General features: G+C 42.1%; 3 protein-coding genes across 6 annotated transcripts in view; 2 read left to right on the forward strand and 1 right to left on the reverse strand.

Annotated features, from left to right (window-relative positions):
- Positions 1-1,173, forward strand: part of galm (galactose mutarotase) — a 72,084-nt gene extending 70,911 nt beyond the window's left edge. For all 3 annotated transcript variants that reach the window (XM_079690972.1, XM_079690974.1, XM_079690973.1), the window contains exons 7-9: positions 8-158; positions 248-419; positions 799-1,173. In XM_079690972.1, coding sequence (XP_079547098.1) covers positions 8-158; positions 248-419; positions 799-876 — 401 coding nt within the window. In that variant the 3' untranslated portion in view covers positions 877-1,173. The remainder of the gene's footprint in view (positions 1-7; positions 159-247; positions 420-798) is intronic.
- A 2,349-nt stretch (positions 1,174-3,522) lies between these two features.
- On the forward strand, positions 3,523-8,024 carry LOC307044611 (E3 SUMO-protein ligase KIAA1586-like; the record flags this gene model as incomplete). Its single annotated transcript, XM_079689922.1, has 4 exons — positions 3,523-4,251; positions 5,529-5,624; positions 5,791-7,446; positions 7,987-8,024. The coding sequence occupies exons 1-4, from the start codon at positions 4,026-4,028 to the stop codon at positions 8,022-8,024; spliced, it is 2,016 nt and encodes a 671-aa protein (XP_079546048.1). The 5' UTR covers positions 3,523-4,025.
- Positions 8,025-12,498: 4,474 nt separating this feature from the next.
- LOC307042418 (chromodomain-helicase-DNA-binding protein 8-like) lies at positions 12,499-17,567 on the reverse strand (the record flags this gene model as incomplete). 2 transcript variants are annotated; one of them, XR_013809106.1, is made up of 4 exons in its annotated part: positions 12,499-12,619; positions 16,602-16,756; positions 16,894-17,061; positions 17,250-17,567. XR_013809106.1 is itself a non-coding variant. In XM_079686282.1 (3 exons), the coding sequence occupies 3 exons, from the start codon at positions 17,565-17,567 to the stop codon at positions 16,655-16,657; spliced, it is 588 nt and encodes a 195-aa protein (XP_079542408.1). In that variant the 3' UTR covers positions 12,885-16,654. The 2 variants fall into 2 exon arrangements, 1 of the variants encoding a protein (XP_079542408.1); XM_079686282.1 differs by lacking the exon at positions 12,499-12,619 and having other exon boundaries at positions 12,885-16,756.
- Positions 17,568-25,459: the final 7,892 nt, after the last annotated feature.

Here is a 25,459-nt window from a genome sequence, read left to right on the forward strand (position 1 = left end):
TCTGCAGGAGAGATCCGCCGGGTGAAAGGCACACCCTTTGACCTTACCACGCCTGTTCTGATTGGCCCTCGGCTGAAGGAAGTTCCGGGTCCTGGGTTTGACCATAACTTCTGCCTGTCGTTCCCTGGAGACAGCTGGACAGAGAGAGATGCTGCCAGGTTTGCTGCAGAATACACATTGACACACACTACACACACACATTTGTCTTTAATGAAGTCTAGCAGGAATACTTCTTTCTTCATCTCAGAGTGTGTCACCCAGCTAGTGGGCGGGTCCTAGAGGTTTCTACAAGCCAACCTGGGGTCCAGTTCTACACTGCCAATTTCCTGGATGGTCTGACAGGAAAGGGGGGGGTGAGGTACAGGAAGCACAGCTCCTTCTGTCTGGAGACGCAGAACTGGCCTGATGCCGTGAACCAGGTAAGAGGCTCCTCATCCAAACACACTGCATGTTACTGAGAGGGTCCTGTTGTATCTGTTGCATCTTGCTTTATCCGTTATAAAGGCTACCTTGTTAGAGAGACTGGTGCTTTGGTACAGGTGATGTGTTCCAATCCTACAGGTCGAATAGGGTTGACCGAATAGATCACAACCTTGGTTTCCACAGAATCATAATGTTGTGTGTGTGTGTGTGTGTGTGTGTGTGTGTGTGTGTGTGTGTGTGTGTGTGTGTGTGTGTGTGTGTGTGTGTGTGTGTGTGTGTGTGTGTGTGTGTGTGTGTGTGTGTGTGTGTGTGTGTGTGTGTGTGTGTGTGTGTGTGTGTGTGTGTGTGTGTGTGTGTGTGTGTCTCTCTCTTAAGGCTCCCTTTCCTTCCTGTCTCCTGTGTCCCGGTGAGGACTACCATCATGTGACTCGCTTCACCTTCACCACTGTGTGACCTCCAGCAGGACAGAGAAGAAGAAATCTAGAGAAGGACGTCCAATTGTTGATTGCACATATAATTGTTTGCAGTGTGATCAGGAAGCATAGTGTTAATCAGACGGTGCCTTTCTCACTTCCCCTCTGTGTAACTGTGTCATTTGATGCAGATGTTTTGAATGTGGATGATTTCAGTGCAGCAGGCTGTGATGCAGAGAGGGACTCTGACTATACTCTGTAGTTATAATGATTTATCATCCTGTGCGATACAATTATTACTTTGAACAAAGAATACATAAAGAGCCTTCTCAACCAAGCTGCTGTTGTTGTTACTATTGGTTGTAATTTGTTCTTTATAGCAACAGATCAGTCCCTGTCTATGGATATGTTGTGGTCCAGTATTAATAATTAGAGGGCCATCATTTCTGTTAGGAGCATTACCTGTGTTCAACATCCTCCACAGGCTGAGCTATTCCTATAACATCAAGTGAGGAGGCGGGTTTGGGTGAGAGGACATCTTACACTGAGAGAGACATGCTGTGTAGCTATGGCAACATACATAATCTATCCCAGAGGCTTAAATCAAATGTAATGGTCGGTGTGAGCCTCACTGCCACAGAGCTGATCCAACCAGGGAGCAGAGAGACCCTGCCGCTGACCCCAGCTGACCCTGCCGCTGACCCCAGCTGACCCTGCCGCTGACCCCCGCTGACCATGCCGCTGACACCCGCTGCACCTCCCACACTTTACTGCTCCAAGGACAGTGTGTAGTTATTACTCCAATTCAGCACAAATGTAGTTTGGAATTTAAACATTATTTCTAGCGTGTTACCATATCAGTTGCAGAAGTAGAAAGATTTTGACATTTTGAAAAAAGATTCCCTTTTATAAGCAGTGGCGGCGCCAGGGTATTGCTGGGGTAGGCTACAGCCATAGATGAGAGTAACACCTACGTCACTTCTGGGCAAAAATTACGGCCCGCCCACTTTTGGTGGAAAACAACGCTGTCATTTGAATGGCGGTCAATACAAATTCTGAAGTTTTTGCCAATCCGATCAAATTGTTTTGAAAACCGTGGATTTTTGGATCTTCAAAGAGCTCGATTACCAGGCCCGGTTCCAGAACAAAATGACTCAGGTCTGAGATTATCTGAGATTAGAGAGGGCGCAGTGGTAAAGTGCTATTTTTGATAGTGTTAAGTGGACCTAACACCCTCTAGGGCAGTGGTCACCAACCTTTTTAAGCCCAAGATCACGGACCTCGGCCTAGGTGAAAGGCGAGATCTACCTATTGCAGAATTGAGTGAAAAAGACGGCCCAGACAATGCTTCCAATTTGAGGCCTTTTATATGAGCTAATTGCATCTGAATTACTGTTACAATGAAGGCTCCATAATCAGCTCAAGGCATATAGGCAGGGGTAAAGTGCTATTTTTTATGAGTGGGAGGCAGACCTCACCTCCTCTAGGGGGGTACTCACCTCCTCTAGGGGGGTCCGGGGGGATGTTCCCCCGGGAAGATTTTTTTTAAAATATTGAAGTTGAAAGCATCAATCTGGTGCACTTTGAGAGCAACATGAAGAGATCTATGGATTCATCTCACAACACCCAGATGAAACAGAACTGTAAACAGATTTTCTTTTTCTTTATGGATATTTTACAAATCACTCCCCTTTCAAACTGTAATCTTGTTTTACTGCCATATAGTAGGCTATTTCATACCTGTTTTTCATTTATTCTCTTATTGTTTGTATAACTATAATGATCATATGAAGGTGTGCCGCGGAAATAATCTTTTGAATAATTTGTGACAAAACCGTTCTAAACACTCAGAGAGTCCTTTAGCTCACCTGAGCCCCTCAGTCTGACAGGGGAGGACTCTCCTCCAGCTTGTTGTGGAGACAGCTCCTTATGTCCGTTAGTGCAGCTAGCTAACCAGATGCTAACATCACGGTCCCCGCTAGCACCGGTCCCTCTCTCCCCTTCTCTCCCCCTCTCTCCCTAAATGCGCTATTGCCACACACACATAGAGCCGAGCTTGAATGACACAAGCACACGTGTATTTCCATGCAACTCTCTGATTGGTCTGGTGACTTGCCTCTGTTGCATTCACTGAACACGGGAAATTGCAGCCCTGCCGTCCTCTCTTGTGTTATGACTCATGATGAGGTTCACGTAAAACACGGTAAATGTATTATATTATTGAGGTGTCTCAAATATATGTCAATCAAGTGGCACCTGCTAACGGGGTGGTGGATGATAGGTTTACATCTAAAAACGTATTTTTCAAACATTATTATTTTAATTTAATTTTCCTTTCTTTTGTTACTTTTTTTTTTTAACGGTCCGCGATCTACCCGCACCACACTCACGATCGACCGGTCGATCGCGATCGACTGGTTGGCGACCACTGCTCTAGGGGGGTTCGTCACCTCCTCCAGGGGGGTCCGGTGGCATGCTCTTCCGGGAAGATTTTTTTTTAAATATTGAAGTTAAATGCATCAATCTGGTGCACTTTGAGAGCAAAATTACGAGATCTATGGATCTATGTGCTCTTTGCTTGATTCATGCCTTCCCAGTCCCTTATCACGTAGCCTAGAGCATGGCGCCAGTTGTAGTAGCCAGTTGTGGTGAAGGCATCTGACTTACTTGAACCGAAATGTCTACATGCATAGCAGAAGATGGCATCTTTTTTACATGAATATTCCAGCCAATCTTGTTTTGAAACCATGAGCTTGTTTTGAAACCATGAGCGGCAAAATGAGCGCCTTACCCCACTGTACAGGCGAGTTGGGTACTTTTTTAAATATACCTGTGCAGGCCAGTGGTGTAGTCCAGGGTATACGCAGGTATACGGCGTATACCCACTTATTTTTCAGACACCATGGCGTATACCCACTTCTCAATCACCGCTGGTGCGCATTATTTAGTAGTGGCTCAATGTCATTTCATAGTACTGTGAAGACTCATGACACAAACCTACTCTGCCTCATATTGGCTAACTCTATGCCTTCGCTGGTTAGATTGGTCAGGTTTTCAGCGCGAGAACTGATGAAAAACCAATCAGAGGCAGAGTAGGGCGGGTCTTAATAAGGGAAAAAAACTGCATATAGACAAATGTTAATTTACTTTCAACTATTTCCCATTACAAAAATTGTATGAACTGTTAAAATGAAGCGAGCCATTCAGACTAAAATTTCCTTTTACAATAAACGTCCTTGTGGAACTACATCGGCCAGCAGCTCAGCTACAGATAGTGAGGCTAGAACACCGGAGCTGTTAGCTGATAGCCCTGTTATCATCAGCCCTGACATCAGCCCAACACCTGCGCTCCCTCCGTCCCCCTCATCCGTTGAAGAGGATGCTGACAGGGAAGGAGATGAAGACGACAATAACGGTGGGTCTCACTTCTATATTTTAAGATTTTTGTAACAAATCGTAGCTAGGTAGTCATATATACTAACATAAAAGTAGTAATAGCATTATTTTCGTTAATAGTTGGTTTCAACTTTTAAATTTAGTATTTCTGATTCTATTGGCGCTAGTTAGCTATTATAGCTTCATGGCAATGAGCACAGCACACCTTAGTGAGACAGAAAGACATTTGGAAAATACATCCATTATTTGCTGCAATCCATATTTATTACTCTGAACTTTATTGTGTCCCTTATGCTAAGTGTCTGCCCCAACTTTATTTTCCTGACATTTACATTTATCTTGTACACAAAATCCATCCCCATACACCAGAGATAGCCTGAAGGCTTTTCAAGAGCATAGCTAGGTACCACGCAATCTGAAGAACGTTAGCGCTTAGCTAACGTTAGCTAACATAATGCTAAGATCATCGTGTGTTTGGTGACGTGACACAGCTATCTGCTTAATTGTAACATTAGCTGTGGCAACTGAAGATTAGTGTTTTGGATTGTCAGCGTTTTCCTGTCAAATGGAGATAAAAAATTAGCTAGCTAGCACTAGCAGCTACATAATTTGAGGTCAAATGTAGCTAGTGCTAATTTATAGGAGACTGCACAATCTGAGGGTAGATGTTGGCTGCCAGTGGTCTCTTCTAATTAAAGACAGCCATTTATCCCGCCGATCTACCTCTTTTAGGATTGAATAAAGTCTTATATCTGTGTTACTTTGGCGACTGTTGTTTCAGCCAACAGCTTAAAAATAGCAAGGGCATTTTGACCTTGTGCGACGCACAGCCAGATTCGGGCATAGCGACGCTACGTGGAATCCACGAATTTGGATACATTATGAAAACGGGTACTTTTATTTTGAAGGCAGGATGCGGTAGGAAGTAAAAGACTTATATGACGGTAAAAGTTTAAAAGTGCGTCTTCCTCACGAAAGGAAACGTGCTGTTGTTTACCAAGGACCTGGTTGAAAAGGGCACAAGGTTTGTCTGTGTTTAGGTCTAATTTGTGTGCAACATTGAGTCACGTAATAACGCCTTTTCTTAGAAGAGTTTTCACACTTTGTATTGACACAGCCATGGATAAAGCTACAGCTAGGCCCTATGTAATTGACTATTTGACTATTTGGGGGCTAAAATGAAAAATCTAATAATGCAGATTATGAAGGTGACGACTTTACACTTTTGAATAGGTTATGGTCATTGTTCCCCTTTTATAGCCTATAATTCAATCACTTTTGTTGTTCTTCCCTTAGACATCAATAATGACTGGCCTGACCTGTGGACTGTCAATCAAAAAGAGGATTTTAAATCCAAGAACCGCTGGTTGGGATCCAAAAACAAAAAACTTGGTAAGTTTAGGTATCTTGTTAGTTTAGGTAGCTTCTGAAACAGTGGACACACATTAATATTGTGTGCGTGTGTGTGTGTGTGTCCTTTTATGTATATGGGAAAAATAGACCATGCACACATACAGCTGTGGATACAGTAGTTACATTGTATGTTTATGCTTCACAGGATGTCTGGTTTGTAGCAGTGTGAACTCCATTGGGATCAACAAGGAGCAAGGTGTATCACTCTCAAGAGAATGGATGAACTTTGAAATTCAAGTGTCTTCTCAGGGAAGTAGAGAAACAGGTCTGTCAGTCTTGAGAAATAAGATCAGGAAACATGCTTTGTCCAAGGCACACTCTCAGGCTGTGAAGGTGGCAGAACAACAAAAAGAATCGGCCATTGAGAATGCAGTGGAGGTTATGACTGAGTCCTACAAGAAGGAAACTGATGCTGTGTTCCGAACAGCCTACCATTTGGCCAAAAAGAACAGACCCTTTTCTGACCATGAGAGCCTCATTGAGCTGCAGGAACTGAATGGTGTTAAGATGGGCTCAAGACTTCATTCACGTTACAGTGCAACACAAATCATACAACATGTTGCCAGTGAGATGCAGAGCAAAATTGTGAGTAACATAATAGCATCATCCACGAAGTTAGCTGTCCTTATTGACGAGGCCTCTTCTTTAAGTCACAAACCTGTCATGACAGTTTCTGTAAAAGCGTCAATTGAAGGAGCAAGCCCTGATTTCATATTCCTTGATCTAGTTGAATTAGACAATCAGAGAGCAGATGGCATAGAACAGGCTTTACTCACCTGTTTAATGAAGGCTGGCTTTACAGAAGAGTGGCTTCTTGAAAACTGGGTAACATTTGTGTCTGATGGAGCCAGTGTCATGCTAGGAAAGAAGTCAGGAGTAGCAACCAGGTTGACCTCGAGATTCCCAAGGCTCTTTGTGTTGCACTGTATGAACCATAGGCTGGAACTAGCTGTGTCAAATGCTGTTGATGAGGTGACGGGTGTCAACCACTTTAAAATATTTATGCAGAAGCTATATTCACTTTATAGTATGTCGAACAAAAATGAGCGTGAACTCAAAGATGCAGCAGCTGAAGTAGGCTCACAACTTCTTCGCATTGGCAGAGTTTTAGATGTACGCTGGGTGGGCAGTAGCTTTCGTACTGTTCGTGCTGTGTGGACATCCCTGGGAGGTCTTGTGCAGCACTTTAAGAATGCGTCTTCCGATGAGATGAGGTCCACCAAAGAGAAACAAATGTACAGAGGTTTATTATACCGTCTTCAAAGTCCTGAATTTATCTGTGACCTTGGGCTCATGTATGACACTCTCCATGAACTAAGTGTAGTGTCACTGGAGCTTCAAGCTCATTCTATAACTCTGCTCAGAGCAGAGCATCTGCTGAAATGCTCAATCAGAGTGATACAGTCTTTCAAAGAGAGTCCAGGTGAAAAATACTGTGAGGCTTTAGAGGCAAAAGAGGCTGGAGAGTATCGCTCTATAGCTCTAGTAGGAAATGCAAAGCTGAAGTCAATCAATCCAGGCCAGTTCTTACAAAGCCTTGTGAACAATCTTGAGCAACGCTTGTCTTTCGAAGATGCGGTCATCAAGGACTTCAGCATCCTTGATCAGAGTAAATGGCCATCAAACCCCAGCATTCGCCATGGTGAAGACCAGGTTAAGCGACTGTGCAAGCGATTTCACTTGTGCACAGACCAAGCACTGAATGGGATGCGAGACCTACTGGAAGAGCCCAATAGTGAGCCCAAGGACCTAAAACCACTCATGAACTGTATGAAGACATTCCCTGTCAGCACAGCAGAGTGTGAGAGGAACTTTAGCCTTATGAACAATATAAGCTCAGACAAAAGGGCTGTACTACTGATCTCAAACATATCAAACTTGATGATGATTAATATCAACGGCCCCCCTACTTCTATGTTTGATCCTCAAAAGTATATGAGGACCTGGTTGAAGAGACACCGTGCTGCCACTTCTATGCGTTCAAGGCAATGCGGTGTGAAAACTCCTGCAGAAAGCAAGTCTGTCTGGAAAATACTGTAATATGAGCACTTACTTAGAAACCCAGCACTGGGTTGAGAGAGTCACTTTGGTTTTCATGGATATGTTGTAAAATGTATATATTTTTGTTCATTGTTAACTATATATTGTTGTTTTGTAACATATCGTTTTGAATTTATTGTTGAATTATTTGAATGATGATATTCAATATTTGTGGTGATATTTATTTATATATATATATATATATATATATATATATATATACACTATATTGCCAAAAGTATTGGGTCACCTGCCTTGATGTGCATATGAACTTAAGTGACATCCCATTCTTAATCCATAGGGTTTCATATGACGTCGGTCCACCCTTTGCATCTATAACAGCTTCAACTCTTATGGGAAGGCTTTCCACCAGGTTTAGGAGTGTGTTTATGGAAATATTTGACCATTCTTCCAGAAGCGGCAACTGAAGTTGGATGAAGAGACTGGCTCTCAGGCTGTGCTCCTAATTCATCCCAAGGGTGTTCTATTGGTTTGAGGTCAGGACTCTGTGCAGGCCAGTCAAGTTCATCCACACCAAACTCTGTCATCCATGTCTTTATGGACCTTGCTTTGTGCACTGGTGCACGGTCATGTTGGAACATGAAGGGGCCATTCCCAAACTGTTTTCAAAGTTGGGAGTATGGAATTGTCCAAAATCTCTTGGTTAAATTACCTCACAAATGCGCTTCTGGAAGAATGGTCAAAAATTCCCATAAACACACTCCTAAACCTTGTGGAACGCTCTGCTTATTTATATAACAAATAATTCACTCATGAGAAGGAACGACAGATGTCCCGTAATATAGTGGAGTAAAAGTAAGATATTTTACTTTGAAATGTAGTGGAGTAAAAGTAAAAAGTCCCCCAAAATGGAAATACTTAAGTAAAGTACAGATACTTCAAAAAAGTACTTAAGTACAGTAACGAATTACATTTACTTCGTTACTGTCCACCACTGTGTGTAAGTAATACTGAGTAACTATACTGGGTTAATATTTTTGGGGTGAACTAAATAGAGTATGTCATTATAAAACAGGGCGATAATCCTTTGCACTATGGGCTGCTTAAAAAAAATTGCAAAACTAAGAGTATACCCACTTCTCCAGGGACCACTACACCACTGGTGCAGGCTCTGTTTTGCCGATGTCCTCTGGCACTTGCGGGCCGCTGAGGGGTGGCGGTGTTTGGGGCAACGAAGACGGCTGCGGCTGCTCCGCCTCCGTGGGCGAGGCGGGCAAAACCGGCGAGTCGGGCGTTAGTGTCCATGACAGTGGCCGTGGGTAACTTAATGTCCCCATGATCTGAACTGTTATTATATGCAGTAGATGCAGTGTTACTGCTGGCGATAAGGGCTGGTTGTTTTGACCATTTTCTGAGTTCCATCACTGACTGCTGTGTAAGCACACTGCAAATGACGAACGCGCAGCGGCACACGTCACGCGCACCTGACATAATAACGTTACTTACCGTTTAAATTGACCAAATAAATGCAGCAGACAATGTTATTTAACCACAATTACAATTTATTTTACTTCAACTATATTCTTGTTATTATTATTATAATTATTATAATTATTATTATTACTACTACTACTACTATTATTATTATTATTATTATTATTATTGTTATTGTACATGTCATATTTTTCACTTTTTTTTTTTTTCATTTTTCAAATGAGGGTGCATAACGACTCAACTGAGGCTGCAATGCCCGCTTACGCACCCCCGTAGAACCGGGCCTGATTCTTGTTCTGTTTTCTGTGATATATTTTACTCACCCTCAGTCGCGCACGCTACTAAAGAGACGCGCTACCATGGAATCCAAACAATGGTGTAACTGTATTAAAGTCCGAGTGGAAACAGCTGAGTAAATCTGATTATGTCAGAAATGCGGGAGAAATATGACCCCGGGAGGAAACCGGGAGAGTCTCCCGCGAAAATCGGGAGGGTTGACAAGTATGGTTGTAACATCGCTGATATTAAAAAAATAAAACAGGCAGACAGATAGCCTACTCACCAATTGGGAGGTGCAGCCGGTGGCCAAAACATTGCAGTCTTTTCCACTTATTGAGGCTCACAGCTTTGACGATGTTACTCCCGTTATCTGTGGTGATACCATAGACCAGTGGTCGCCAACCAGTCGATCGCGATCGACCGGTCGATCGCGAGTGTGGTGCTGGTAGATCGCGGACCGTTAAAAAAAAAAGTAACAAAAGAAAGACAAATTAAATTAAAATAATAATGTTTGAAAAATACGTTTTTAGATGTAAACCTATCATCCACCACCCCGTTAGCAGGTGCCACTTGATTGACGTATATTTGAGACACCTCAATAATATAATACATTAACCGTGCTTTACGTGAACCTCATCATGACACAAGAGACAACGGCAGGACTGTAATTTCCCGTGTTCAGTGAACGCAACAGAGGCAAGACACCAGACCAATCAGAGATTGCATGGAAATACACGTGTGCTTGTGTCATTCAAACTCGGCTCTGTGTGTGTGTGGCAATAGCGCATTTAGTGTGATAGAGAGGGAGAGTGGGAGAGAGGGACCGGTGCTAGCGGGGACCGTGATGTTAGCATCTGGTTAGCTAGCTGCACTAACGGACATAAGGAGCTGTTTCCACAACAAGCTGGAGGAGAGTCCTCTCCTGTCAGACTGAGGGGCTCAGGTGAGCTAAAGGACTGAGTGTTTAGAACGGTTTTGTCACAAATTATTCAAAAGATCATTTCCGCGGCACACCTTCATATGATCATTATAGTTATACAAACAATAAGAGAATAAATGAAAAACAGGTATGAAATAGCCTACTATATGGCAGTAAAACAAGAATACAGTTTAAAAGTAATGTAATGTAGGCCTAATGTAAAAAGGAGAGTGATTTATAAAATATCCATAAAGAAAAAGAAAATCTGTTTACAGTTCTGTTTCATCTGGGTGTTGAGAGAGGTATCCATAGATCTCTTCATGTTGCTCTCAAAGTGCACCAGATTGATGCTTTCAACTTCAATATTTAAAAAAAAATCTTCCCGGGGGAGCATCCCCCTGGACCCCCCTAGAGGAGGTGAGGTCCGCCCCCCAATAGCACTTTACCCCTGCCTATATGCCGTGAGCTGATTATGGAGCCTTCATTGTAACAGTAATTCAGATGCAATTAGCCTATATAAAAGGCCTCAAATTGGAAGCATTGTCTGGGCCGTCTTTGTCACTCAATTCTGCAATAGGTAGATCTCGCCTTTCACCTAGGCCGAGGTCGGTGATCTTGGGCTTAAAAAGGTTGGTGACCACTGCCATAGACTGTATATATAAAATCATCGATCAGGTGATACACACCTGACGTATATATATATATATAAATATGCCTATGAAATAAATTCTGAAACAAATAAATGAGGCAATAAATATGTATACATGTACATTTAAATACACATTTATTTATTTCATGGGACTTTTATTTTATAATGACAAATTTATTTATTTCAAGAGACTTGTATTTCATAATGACACGTTTATTTATTTCAGGAGACTTGTATTTCATAATGACTCATTTCCATTCCTTATATGTAAATGAACGGGGCGTGGTTAGCTCACAGATCCAGAGACCCAGACCAAAGCAACAGCACCACACTGACTACTCGAGAAGAGGAAGAAAAAGGAGGAGTACTGAATAAAAATAAGGCAAACTACTAAATGAAAATAAGGCGGAAGCAGAAGTGGCATGATTTTGTTCTCAGGAGGGGACTTTGAGAGAGTATTCCCCAAAAAGTACACAGTAAAAACGTCATTTTATTGTAGGAGTCAAATTTAGGACTGAGTCAAACAGTATCAGTTTTATTAAGAACTTATGGTACAAATAACTTGTATTGCAAATAAAGCAGAAAAAAACATGCTTTATTTTACTCTTGTACAGCGATTACCATAAAGGCACTATTAATAGCGCACTCAAAAATGAATAGCTGCTGATTTGACCAAGCGAACGCGAGAGACGGCTGAGTTGACCGCAGTTATGCAACAGCAACCAAAGCTAAACTGACTATCTTGACTACTTGTTGCTATCCTATTGTGGCATAAGCCATTTTCTACAGGCACATTTTACCTTTTCATTATGATTCTACTTGTGATAGTCCGACAGCACAACCTGTGCAGCCCATGTATTGACTCCATCTGATAGCTGCTATAATACAAAACAACACTTCTGCCTGCTCTCGACAATGATCAATGAAAGTGAACGGATGGTCAAAGTAAGGTACAAATAAACAGAATCACATGAAGCCTGGTTAGTGTTGCCTGACTTTATAAAGTCTGTTATTTTTTTATAAGTGTGTGGTTGCGTTCCTGCTGAAAAAAACTGCATGGACCAGCATATGTTGTGTGTTGGTCACCAGCATGGACCAGCATGATCCACCACCATGGACCAACATGCTGTATCATGCTGGTGGATCATGCTGTTGGATCATGCTGGTCCATGCTGGTGGATCATGCTGGTGGATCATGCTGGTCCATGCTGGTGGATCATGCTGGTGACCAAAACACAACATATGCTGGTTTTGCTGGCATACAGCAGACCAGCATTTATCTATCACCAGCTTATAGTATTAAATATACAATGTATTCTGGTAACTATCAAAATAACGACATTGTATAGTGTTCATAACAGTATTTTTATTGAATAAATGATACTTAATACAATAATATTACAAAAAAAACCTACATCTAAATATATATATCATCTAAAATAGATGCATTTGATTTAAAAATAACAAATATAATTCAAAATGTAAACAGCAACAAAGAAATAATAAAAATGTTTTTATTTTTCTTGTTAATATCCATTATCTTCTCTGTTATGTATCTTCCGGTCTTTGCCAATCTGGCCAGCATTTCTTGGTCCTCAATGTCTTTCTCGTACAGCCACTGCTTGAAGCAAACTGAAAATAAGAAACAACAATGTTTTAACAAATCGTATTAAATTATGTGATGATAAAACTGCTAACAGAATAGCTGAAACTTTAACAAAATAAATAACTCAGTTACCTCTAATCATTAACCCATGTTTGTATCATTGAGTTAACTCTGTGTGTTGCTGCTAGCATACATAATATATACCCAGTGTTGGGCAAGTTACTTTTAAACAGTAAATAGTAATAGTTATAGTTACTGCTCTCAAAAAGTAACGAGTTACTTTATTAGTTACTCGATTATAAAAGTAACTAGTAATAAGTTACTTTACTTTACTTTAAAAATAATAATAAAAATACAAGTTTTTGTGTTGTTTTTTGCTGACTAGTTCTCTGAAGGCAACAGACTCGACCGTTGCGATGGGCAGCAAGTCCTCAACAACATACCTGGCAATCAAACTATTTGGTTGACTCTGGGTGACATGTGACGATTTGAAATAATCGTTTTTTGGCTGTTTAGATGGTGTTGCTCCATCTGGGTCACTGCCGGTGGTTGAGACGGTGGGGTCTTTGGCGACTAGTTTTATAGCCCCATGTATATTACTTAGGTGCTTCAGGCATTGCTGTTTTTCGATGTGGACAATGCTTTCTGTCCTGCACACAGTTAACATTTTACCGTAATATTTTTTGCGTCCTTTATCCCCACAAATTGAAAATAGTGGTTATATTTCCAAGTTGCAAATGCGCTGCTGCTCTCGCTGATACTTGCATCTGCTATTGTGTGTGTGTGTGTTTTTGTGTGCTGGTGGTGAGCGTTGCCGTGTGTGTGTTTGTTAGCATTAGCAAGTGTTCGTGTGTGTGTATTTTCCCCATAAGGCAAGACCTGCCCAACTCTGTCTCTGATTGGCTTACCCTGAAATGTTACCCCGCGTTAACCAATCATCACTCCCCTCTGGTTACTTTCACTTTTCCATGGTACTGTGAGAGGACATCGCTGTATTCGCCTGTAAGTTAAATCCGCAGGGAAATTCGGTTCCTTACCATCACATAATGTAACGCAGTAACGCACCCATTTAAATCAAAGTAACTATAACAACGTTACTTAATGGGAATAGGTAACTAGTAACGTTGTTAGTTACCGTAAAAGGTAGTTGCGTTACTTTGTAACGTGTTAGTCCCGACCGGTGTTGGGCAAGTTACTTCCAAAATGTAATATATTACATATTACTTATTACTCTCTTTAGAAAGTAATAAGTTACATTACAATATTACTGTCTCTGAAATGTAATGAGTTACACTACTTTAGTTACTTTTTAGTTACTTTCACCAAAATAACCGCAAAAGAATAGCTAGGTATTTAAAATGCTAAAATGTAGTTTAGTGCAGCTCATTATGCATCCAGTGAAGGGCAATGAGGTATAGCATAACAACTGTGTAGGCCCTTAAGGCTACTAACAACTTGTATTACAGGGCTTAGTTGAATACTCCATTCTGATTGTAAATCTTAACATGTGACACATTGTTAATACAGCAGTACAGACCGCTGTCAAGGACTATAATGAAGGTTAACATATTGTAAATCAAGGCAAATATTATTTAAACCATGCTCATGGTTTGAAATGGCAAACATTGAAAGGCAAAAGTATTATTAAAACCATGTAGCCTACTACATCATCACCTTGGTCCCATCATATACGCTGGGAAGAGAATATTTACTGTGCTTGAAAACTGGTATCACATCATCATGTGAGGTTGACTTTGTGACCTGGAGAACATTTCAGCTGCAACATCAGCTCGTTGATAATAAGCTTGGGATATGAGATATTTTTGTAGCGATTCGTGGTGAAGGCATCTGTGCTATTGTATGCATTATTTTTGACCCAACATTTCTACAGGCATGTCAGAATATGGTACTATTTTCACATGAATATTCTAGCCATTGTCTATTTGTATACCACAAGCTGCAAAATGACCGCCTTACCCCACTGTACAGGCGGGTAGTTGTTTAAATATACCTGGCGCCTGCGGGCCGCAGAGGGGCGGCGTAGTTTCGGGCGACGAAGACTGCTGCTCCGGGGCCGGCGAGTCAGGCGGGAGTAAGCTAGTGTCCACAACGGAGGGTAACGTGATGTCCGCATCTGACCTGTTGCTACTTCCTGCAGTAGATGCAGTGTTGCTGGCGTTTAATGATGGTTGCTTTAACCATTTTCGTATAAATGATTATCCACAGATCAGATGTGTGTCACTGCTGTGGAAGCACTTTGGAAATGATGCACGCGCAACGGAGCAGGTCACGCGCACCTGACACAATTTGTTGTTTGTATTTTTTGCTACGTTCTCTTTTTTGAATGGTTGCATAACGTTCAACTTCCCCGAAGATCTCGACGCGAAGCCTGAAGGGTAAACACCAGGTTTACTAATCTACCCGCACAATTTGTCCGGTGTCGGAATGTCTCGCTATGTTAGTACATTCTTAAAAAACAAAACACCATTTCATTTCGGGTTAAAATCTGTTGTAACTGCGTTACTGAGCATTGTAACGGGTAATATATTACCCACATTTCATTAGTAATGCGTTACATTTCTTCGTTACAGCAAAAAGTAATATATTACTGTAACTCCGTTACTTTTGTAACGCGTTACACCCAACACTGGTCCCGACACTGTATATACCTGACTTGGAAACGTTACTCGTGGATGGGGCTACAGAGCTACTAGAAAGACAGTCAAACCCGGTGCATTTCTCCATCTGGATGTGGTGCACTTTTGCTAAATGTTTAGACAAATAGCTCGTGTTACGGCCCTTACATGCTAAACTCTTATTGCACTTTTGGCAACGAGCATTTTCCACCTCAAGAACAAGCCCCCAGGAAGTGCGCCGGACTCTGAGCAAAATATTCGTTGTGTACAAATTGTGGTACTACAATTTCCTTATCAGTCCGTGACATCGACCGGCCCAGAAATACTTTTTCTCATTGACTAACATGGAGAAAGAGATTTCTGTAAATCGGTGGATAATTTTTTTGAAACTAAATAAACTGCCCAGTATGAACTATTGTATAGCCCTAGAATCATTAAGTCCTTAAAGTTTTAAAATGCACTAAAAGCCGAATCTAGATTTATTCTCTCTCTCCATTCTTTCTAGTGAGCCGAGAGTGTGTGCTCGGGGGGCGAGGCTTAAGGGGCACATGCTCTGTGAGCGCACAAACAGGTTCTTCTGCTCTGAGAGCCAGGCATGACGGGTAATCTGACGTTTCGCTCTCTCAAAAGTTGGGCCATTTTTACTTCATGCGCCAATGAGCAGCTCTCATAGGAAAGAACGAGACCCCTCCTCCCACGCTGTATCCAGTTCTTATTATACATCCATGCTCAAGACTGGTAACATAACTACCCTCGGGGCGCTTAGTTCTCTCCGCCATGTGTGTGCGCACGTGTGTGTGTGTGTGTGTGTGTGTGCGCACGTGTGTGTGTGTGTGTGCGCACGTGTGTGTGTGTGTGTGTGTGTGTGTGTGTGTGTGTGTGTGTGTGTGTGTGTGTGTGTGTGTGTGTGTGTGTGTGTGTGTGTGTGTGTGTGTGTGTGTGTGTGTGTGTGTGTGTGTTGCATGCATGTAGCAGGTTCTGTGTGTAAACTGCCCCACCCCCTCGCACACCGACAGGGGAGAGAGATCTCTCGTCTGGATTGGAAAGATCAAAAATAAATCATAGACGCATTTTGTAGTCTTATTGCATATTAGAAACGGAGTTGGCGACAGTAAGACTGCGATATAATGTTTATATAGAAATAATACATATGACATCTATTTTTTAAATGTCTCCAGTACCGATAAAAACATCGATGACGTTGGACCTTAACGGTACCACGGTCTTTAATAATTCAGCGCCGGGGCCTGTTAATACTGGGGCTCGGTACCCATCCCTAGTTTTAATTATTACATCATCAATATTACATTTCAAATAACCAAGTACTTGGTATCTCACAAAGAGCAAGTGGCTAGTGCTGCTAAGAACTTACCTGGTGATGGTGATGATGGTGGCTCTTCGCTGCAGGATCTGGTCGATGTCCTCCTAGCAGAAGTGATTGCCTTCGTCGTTCTCGTCCATGATGGCGGCGTAGGCTCCTTTCCTCAGCAGGTCCTCGATCTCCTTCTTGGAGAACTGCTGGACCGGCTAAAGGCGACGCAGAGAGACATCTACACAAGTGGATTTAGAAAACTCTTTTTGAAATTAAACTAAGCGTACTGCAACAGCGACTGACCCAAAAATGACTTGGCATCAAGAAATATGACAGATTTTCTTTTTCTCACCCCGTTGTTGTTGCCTTCTTTGTTCCCACTTGTGCTCTGCAGGACGGCACGGTCCAGCCCGAGCTTCAGACTAGCTTTATCCAGCTTTTCCCTCTCATAGTTTCTAGTGATCAGACGGTACACCTTCACCGCCTTAGACTGGCCAAAACGATGACACAGAGCTTGAGCCTGAAATAAGAAATTAAAAGAGGGGTCAAAAGAGCATCATGTGCAGCTGCTGTTCAACGTCTTTAAGCATTAAATGGGAAAATATACACTTAAAGAACCGAGGGAATAAACGGAAAGACTGTTGTTGTTGTTGTTGTAGCCCTATTGAACTATCTTTGGGACAGACAGAGCAGATATATATATCGTACCTGCAGGTCATTTTGAGGGTTCCAGTCAGAGTCGAATATCACACAGGTGTCCGCAGCAGTGAGGTTCACAAGTTCTTGATCAGGTGTTTGATGTGGGCTGGCATGATCCTTTCTGCAGCGATAAATAAAGAAAACAAAGAAGACATTATTAATAATAGTAATGATGGTAACAACAATAATATTAGTATAACTATTTATATAGCACTTACACAATAATTGCAAAGTGATTCTCACAACAAAAATAAAGAACAAAACAATACCAACAATAAAAAAAATAATTATTATAGGAATCTTCAGAGACAAAGACATGATAAACATTCTGAGAGGCCGACTACAAAAAGGTAGACTCAATGGCTCTTGATGACATCTATGAGCAGTCCCAAAACATGCTTCTGTATAAAAAGAAATAGGTCCAGATTTATTCTATTTAGTGTTGGATGATTTGTTTGATTGCTGATGGATGTTAAGATATGTTTTACAATTATAACAAAAAGATTATTGTAATTGGAATCAAAAAGTTTAAAAATCGTAGTTTTAATAAAATGACTAGCAATATAGGGTTTATTCAACAGCGGTAAAGCATTAAGTTGCTAAATTAACGTACACTGAACTGTAAAACTTACCAATATTTAGGAAAGGACCTGATCAGAAGGATTGACTAGTAAGACAGCAAAGAGGTGGAGGAGGTCTCTGTCATGTACAGCCATTGTTAGATGTTACACCTGAAAAAAAGATAAGGAAATAAGAGAAGACAGGAGGACAAACACCGTCTTAAGTAAAAGACCAAATCATGTCAAGCTTTACATCTTTCAGTCTTTACAATGCACTGTTGGAAATTACATTCCAAAGGCTAAATTCAAACTCAATACCATAAATAACTGGGTACCAAAGTGCTTTACCTGATAGAACACGTTCCACACGGAGCAGCAACCATCCGGCTGGGCCTTTTGCTGCATATCATCTCCTCCCTCTCCACTGTTTCCAGTAGATATCTACTGCCCCAAAACAATCATATTTAAAAAGTTAAAAACAATAACTTGCTTTTGGCATTCAAATGTCTTAGAATCTCACCATTTTCCTGGATGTCAAGGAACAGCAAACCGAGAGGTCTACGAAATGAGACGGTCTTCTGGCTTAGTTCAGTAAAGTTGGAACGATATAGGGAGATTCGGATTTCACTGATTAATAGCTCATGATCAAAACGTTATTCAGACACAAATGACATCTCCTAAGTACCGTGGTAAGGTTGACAACGAACTACAATCACATTTTGATCAAAAAAAGCCAATACGCGCCGTCCTCCGAGCTGGGCACATTACATTGGTCTCTATCCGTAGCCGGAGAAGAAACGAGTGCTCAGGGACCGTCTGCAAACTGCAACTCCGAAAAAAGAGAACAATATTCAATCACTATTATACAGCTTATTACTACCAAACTTACTACCAGGGCTCTCAAGTTTTGAACAGAGTTCAGAGTGAGATTTTGGCAGCGGCTGGGCTTTGGGTGGGGACGGTGGTCTTATCTGATAAATGACACATAAATTCATACAAATAAAAACATATTTATTTCATTCTTAGCGAAGGGATGTGTGTGTGTGTGTGTGTGTGTGTGTGTGTGTGTGTGTGTGTGTGTGTGTGTGTGTGTGTGTGTGTGTGTGTGTGTGTGTGTGTGTGTGTGTGTGTGTGTGTGTGTGTGTGTGTGTGTGTGTGTGTGTGTGTGTGTGTGTGTGTGTGTGTGTGTGTGTGTGTGTGTGTGTGTGTGTGTGTGTGTGTGCGGGTTTATTTAGTTTTTCTCCTACCAGACAGAGAACAGAAAGAGATAGAGAAGCAAATTAAGTTGAGGTAGTTTCAACAATATGCATCAGGTAGAGACAGGGATTTCACTTGGCAATTTAACTCAAAACTAGACAAACAGTCAGTGTATAGATTCAGTCTGTCTAGTTTTGAGCACTATGTGCACAATAAGTGCAAGTGGTTGAAGGTATTCCTCTATGTAAGCATACAATTTTACCCATAAACTACACAAGCATGGTATGCCTACACACATTTATGCTTTTTAACAGCCATAACAGAGATATCACCCAACTCGCCCAATAACAACAATCTTACCAAAAAGTATATTTGAGGTCAATGAGAATACAAGTGTATCTCCTTATATGAAACTTTTACCTGGCAGTTGGTTTAGTGGGTCCTTGTAGAGGATGTCATGGACTTGTCGGCCTTGTAGTGCTGACGGCTTCATGAACCTCGCACACAGTTTCTTGATGAACTTTGTCATCTGCAAATTTGTAGTTCATAAAACATTTCCATGTATTACTTGAAAAAGGACATATCAGCCAATTCAAGCAGACATACTGTATTTGGCAGCAGGATGGCCGAACCCTTGCATTTTACCTCTCCGTGGAGCTGAAAGATGGAAGACCTTTCTCTCTGGAGGAGGAGGTTCAGTAGGGTGAACACTGGCAGCGTCGCTTGATAGAAGAGTAGGTAGACTTCAGTCAGGGGGTTGGAAAATGCATCCACCAGCCTTCTAAATCTTGGTTGTTTCTCATCTGTAAATAAACACAGTCAGTGCTTAAAAGTACACATTTAGTCTGGTGTAATGCACCTGTATTACTGTCAATGAAACAAACAACATACTTAAAGACTTAAAATAGCTGGTAAGTGGCCCATACTGTCGCAGAATTGGTGTGATGCACCTCTCCAGGCTTAACCATCGCACTGAAATGTGCAGCAGCATTTCCATGTACTCGCTCTCATGGAATTCACAAAATTCTGGAAAATATAAAACATAACATCAACAGTAAACAAATTAAAAATGTCTGCATTTTGTTGTATAACAGTAGAGCTGGTTGAATCACAAACCTGCCAGGTAACCTTTACGGTTGGTGCTTCCTTTAAACCAGTACCCAACATCCACGGTCAGATCCTCTGGATCAAATCCGGATATCTGCAATACATGAATTCAAGTATCTATTGCAACACTATCAGCAAACTGTTTTACATGGCATTGGGCTTAATGGATTGGTAATATAGAGTGTACATGTTTGAACTTACTTCCATGAACTTCTGCCCCGCATGTTTGGCAGTGTTGTGGATGATATGACAGGGGCATCCATGGATGTAAATACTGCCATTTTCCTTCAACATTCTGGCTGAGATTGAATTTCTGGCACCTGTATTTACAGGGGCATTGTCAATAGAGAGACCTACACAATTTCTCCAAGGGATGTCATTTTCCTGCAAGGTGTCATTGATTTTTGTGTAGATCACTTCAGCGGTGCCACAGCTCCGCCCACTGGTGGTGCACATATCAAGGAACCTGTGCACAACTTTGTTGGTGTCAAAAATTCTGACAGTGAGAGGATTCATCTTCTCTAGACCTGTAAAAATAAGGACCATAACTAAAACAATATGTTGTTCAAATTGTATGAGTGCATGTAGAAATGGATAAAAAATAAGTACTAATTACTGATAGAAGTTGTTAAGCACATACCAGTATCATTCGAGCCATCTGTGACAAGTGTGAAGGGATTCTCTCTCATCTTCATCACCAGTTCCTTCTTAAAATGAGGTGCCACTGCTTCATTTATGAGGCACGTTGTTTTTGTGCTTGCTCTCTTAAAGCCCTGAGCTGTAGGGGAGTCTCTAAAACATTCTTTGTACAAGGGGCTGAAATGGTCAGCAACGGCAAAGGGAACATTGTGCAACAGCAACCTTCACCTCAGCCCTCCTGGTCTGCAACAGAAACAACTGATTACATACCTCATAACCTTAAATACGTTTTCAAGGTAATATGACCATCAATTTGAAGAGAAATGTAATTCATCAAACATTGCCGCCAGATTTTTAGTTTTCCTGTGCTACACTGTACTGTATGTACCTTGGCCAGTGGCGTTGCGCAATATTTTGGGGCTCCCTCGCAGGACGGACAATGGGGCCCCGCCCCCTCCCCTAAATCAATAATAGAGTGACATGGGATAGACATCTAGGCAACTTTTTTAAATGTTTATTTTTTGTAAACAGTATAGGTCAGTAGGAACTTTCTGTATAAAGATACATCTGATTTAAACAGTATAGGGTCAGTAGGAACTTTCTGTATAAAGATACATCTGATTTAAACAGTAGGGTCAGTAGGAACTTTCTGTATAATATACATCTGATTTAAACAGTAAGGTCAGTAGGAACTGTATAATAATATACATCTGATTTAAACATCATTGACAAATACAAACAAGTGGCTGTGTATTTTTTGTATTGAAGGTATATTGTAGAACGTTATAGCCTATCATCATTGGAGTTCACACAACGGAACGGTTCACATATATATAACATTCTGTATAGAAGAAAAGTAGCCTACAAAAAACAAACAAATAAAACACATCCTATAGGCTACATAGAGGATGCAATCAGGAGCTGCTTTGTATGCCTATTATTTTATACGAGCGCGTCTCCTGGCATTCTTCTGCGCAAAGTCCTGTATAACAGTCTTTAAATCTATACTGCGCGCGCGTCCGCTCTCAATACTAAGGACTGCTAACCCAGACAGTCTCTCTTGTGACATTGTGCTCCTCAAATATGTCTTTATTAATTTAAGTTTTGAGAAAGATCTCTCAGCACTGGCAACAGTCACGGGTATAGTTAAAAACAATTTCAGTGCTGTGGCAACATCGGGGATACTTGGCAAAATGGGCTGATTTTCAATGAGCAGGGTTTGTGCAAGGTCTTCGATTGTTCCACGCTCAATTTTCATTATGGTAGGCCTAAGAGCATTACGGAGGGACAGGATCTGGAAATGAAACTCGGCTGACAGGTCGTCTTTATACTGGCCTGATAAAGCACTTGCGGACTCAGACAAATCCTTGTCTGTTGCGCGCAAAAGTTTGCAGGGAACAGAAAAAAAATCGCTGTGCAACTTCGCTCATTCCAACAAATCGATTTTTGAGTTGGGCAACGACAATATCGATGTTTGCGTAAAATACCGCCACTCTAAAATGCTCCCCTGGGTCTTGGAGCCGCTGGTCCTCGCAAAGCTCTGAAAAGGGCCTCTTTGTGCGCCTTGCGCGTCTGTCTTTGAAGAGACTGTGGACACCCCATGAGGATGCCAGGTCTTGCGCTTGCGCTTTTAAGCCATCAAACTCTCCTCGGAGTTGGGCAAGTGTATCGGTTGCGTTACCAAGCATTGCTGTCGCCTGTAAGAGGTCCACGTCTTTGCGCTGGAGAGCTTGGGACACAATGTTGACTGTTTCAAGGACCTTGCCCTGTATTACAGTCATTAAAACAAACTCAAAGCTCTCCATGGCCTTTTTCAAGCCAGTCGCCTCGGCACGTTCCTCGCTTTTTTTGGAGAGCAAGTCTATCTTAGTTAGCGCTTGCATAATGTCAGCATAACGGAACCGCAATGATTGGACGGCGTCTTGTCTTGATGCCCATCGTGTCGGGCATAGTCTCTTCAGTGTAGGCTGGCCAGCCTTGGGCACTGAGAGGTGTGTTTCCAAAAGCTCCCATCGTTTGACGCTTCCACTAAAGAATACATATAGCCTTTCAACAGTGTCGTAGAAGTCTTTTATCTCAGGTATATTTTGGCATGCGTCATTGAGTACAAGGTTTAAATTGTGCGCAGCACAATGAATGTACACTGCGTTGGGCTCTTTATCCCTTATGCGTTTTTGTACACCGGAGTAGACACCACTCATATTGCTAGCCCCGTCATATCCCTGTCCGCGGCACGTCCCAAGTAGTATCCCCTTTCTCTCCATCGATTCGAGAATTTCTCTCTCTAGACCTGCAGCAGTTTGGTCTGTGACTGCATGGAAGCCAACAAAACTTTCGTTTATTTTCACCTCTGTAGGGTTTCCATTTTCATCATTTGCTATAGTAACATATCTGAACACTTGACTCAGTTGGTCTACTTTTGAAATGTCCTAGGTAGTATCCATTATAATCGAATAGAATTCTGCATTCTGTATGTCTGTAATGATTGTGTCCTGCACTTTTTTCGATAGCAATGAAATTATTTAGTTTTGAGTTTGAGGACTTAGGTAGTGCACCTTCTTTTTGCTTTCAATAAGCCTTTGCAGAACTGGATCATAACGCGCCATAAGTTCTATGGTAGATAAGAAATTACCATTATCTATATCACCTATTTTCTCTCTGTGACCCCGGAAAGCAGAGTTGCGAGAGGCCAGTGTTAGTGCAACATCAGTTATTCTGGTTAGGACCTCGGTCCAAAACCCCACCTCTCTCTTAAACTCAGATGATATTTGCTCGTCAATGGTCAGATTATTTTTCCACGTATCATACACGACATATGCTGCCAAATGAGAGCGAGAGAATTTGTGTTCCTTAATCTTTTTAGAGAGACCCTGCCAATCATTTATTCCTATTCTCCACGCTTGGTGGAGGTGATGGGCAGACGGTCTGTCACCGAACAGCCAGCACTGCTCACAGTACACCCGGTCCATAGATGGCCAGTAACATAGCCACTTGCGCGGAATTCTACATCCAATTTGAGATGTTTTGTTATAGAACTCTTTTGAAAAGCACCTTCCCTTCCCATCCCTTTTGAATGGCCCTTCAGGCTTGCATGGCCCGTTATTCAGAATGTACCGTTTAACATCATCGTCTTCTAAATCTACAGGGAATTTCCCCCTATCAGTAGGGTATTCAGTCACAGAGTTGTCGCTGGCCAACGTGTCCCTAGGGTGGGTGGGAGCTGCTGTCACTGTTGGGGCACGGCTAGCTGGCTGGGCAACCTTGGCTATGTCTGAACTGGCCTCGGAGGGGGCACAGCTGACTTCTTGCTGACCTGCAAAAATGAACGGATTAGATTCCAATTCCAATATAACCTTTAGCATACTCTTACTGGTTATGGCGAATAAAACTTTCTATTATTCTAATGTCTAACCTGTCTCGAAGCGCGAGCCACGACTAGCTGGCTCGGCTGCAACGGGGCTGCTAGGCTGTCTGCCTGGACTCGGAGCTGACGGCCTGGGGCCGGGGGGGGGGGGGTTGCTAGCGGTCTATCTGCAGTAACGTTAGAGTCTACGTCTACCTTTGCTGCCTGCCGGAACAATGACGTTATTTTAGGTAGTTTTGCCCTCTCCTGTTCGGCTTTCGCTCTCATTTAGCTTTTCTGAGCACCGCTTGGGTAGTGGCGCTTCATTTTTCATGTTTACCGGCAACGCAACTAATGAACGTTATTTATATGAGCAATGCTTCCCGCTTTGTTTTGAACGCTGCCCAGCCTGCCAATGAACATTAGTTATCAGCCGGCTAGCCCTATCGCAGGTCAGCAAATAATTATAATGATACACTGTTGTACTACTACAGGCAGCGTACACATGACGGGGACGGGGTGCCTAGCAACATAGCAGGGAGGGGGGGGCCCCGCCCTCTGCGCCCTGTTCTCACGTTACGAAATCTAAGAGGATAGCCTACAGTGGGGGCGGGGCCCCCTAAGGTCCGGGGCTCCGTGCGGGGGCCTCCGCTACGCCACTGACCTTGGCCTCTTGTACACTCATGCCTCCAACAGAAGTTTCTGGCACGTAGAACTGTGCAATACTGCTGACCGGTGACGTGCGGTGAGGTTCATGGCAGGTGAGGCACTGACTCTTTCAGAGTCAGATTTACAAATATTATATTTTGACCTTAATCAAAATATTCGGTTATTTTCAAAAGCTTTTTTAGTCTGATGCTTCGATTAATTTTAAAGAGACCGTTCAACAAAAGGACACCGAAAATCTAAATATTGGATTGTTCTTTCTTAGTAAGATCCCATTTTCATTACAATTGTGGTCTTACCTTGACTTGAAGATTAAGTCCATGCTCTCCTTCTGGACAACAATCTCTATTAGTTTTTTGTAAAAGTCCTCCTTATCTTCCTGTAGTTTCAAAAGTTTAGTTTGTTGTTTGTGTCTACCGCATAGGTCTACCGTCTCTGCGTAGAATAACAGTAGCAACAAGAATCTGTGGGCTCACGTGCGCGCCCTTCAGTGCGTCAGAGGTTATGGCTGCCTCTCCTGCTGCTTTTTTCATTGCCGTTATATGATGAGACCAGCGAGCCTAAATATTACATATACGTTAAATAAGTTATTTAGAGACTATGGATGGCGAGGATAAATGTAATAAAGGGATCTACAAACATTACATTGGTGACCTACAGTGAGATGGTAACAGGCATGCGCTTAGTGCCCTCTTTCCAGCCAGTTT

Source organism: Notothenia rossii (assembly GCF_949606895.1).
Source record: "Notothenia rossii genome assembly, chromosome: 6".
Classification (NCBI taxonomy): Eukaryota; Metazoa; Chordata; class Actinopteri; order Perciformes; family Nototheniidae; genus Notothenia; species Notothenia rossii.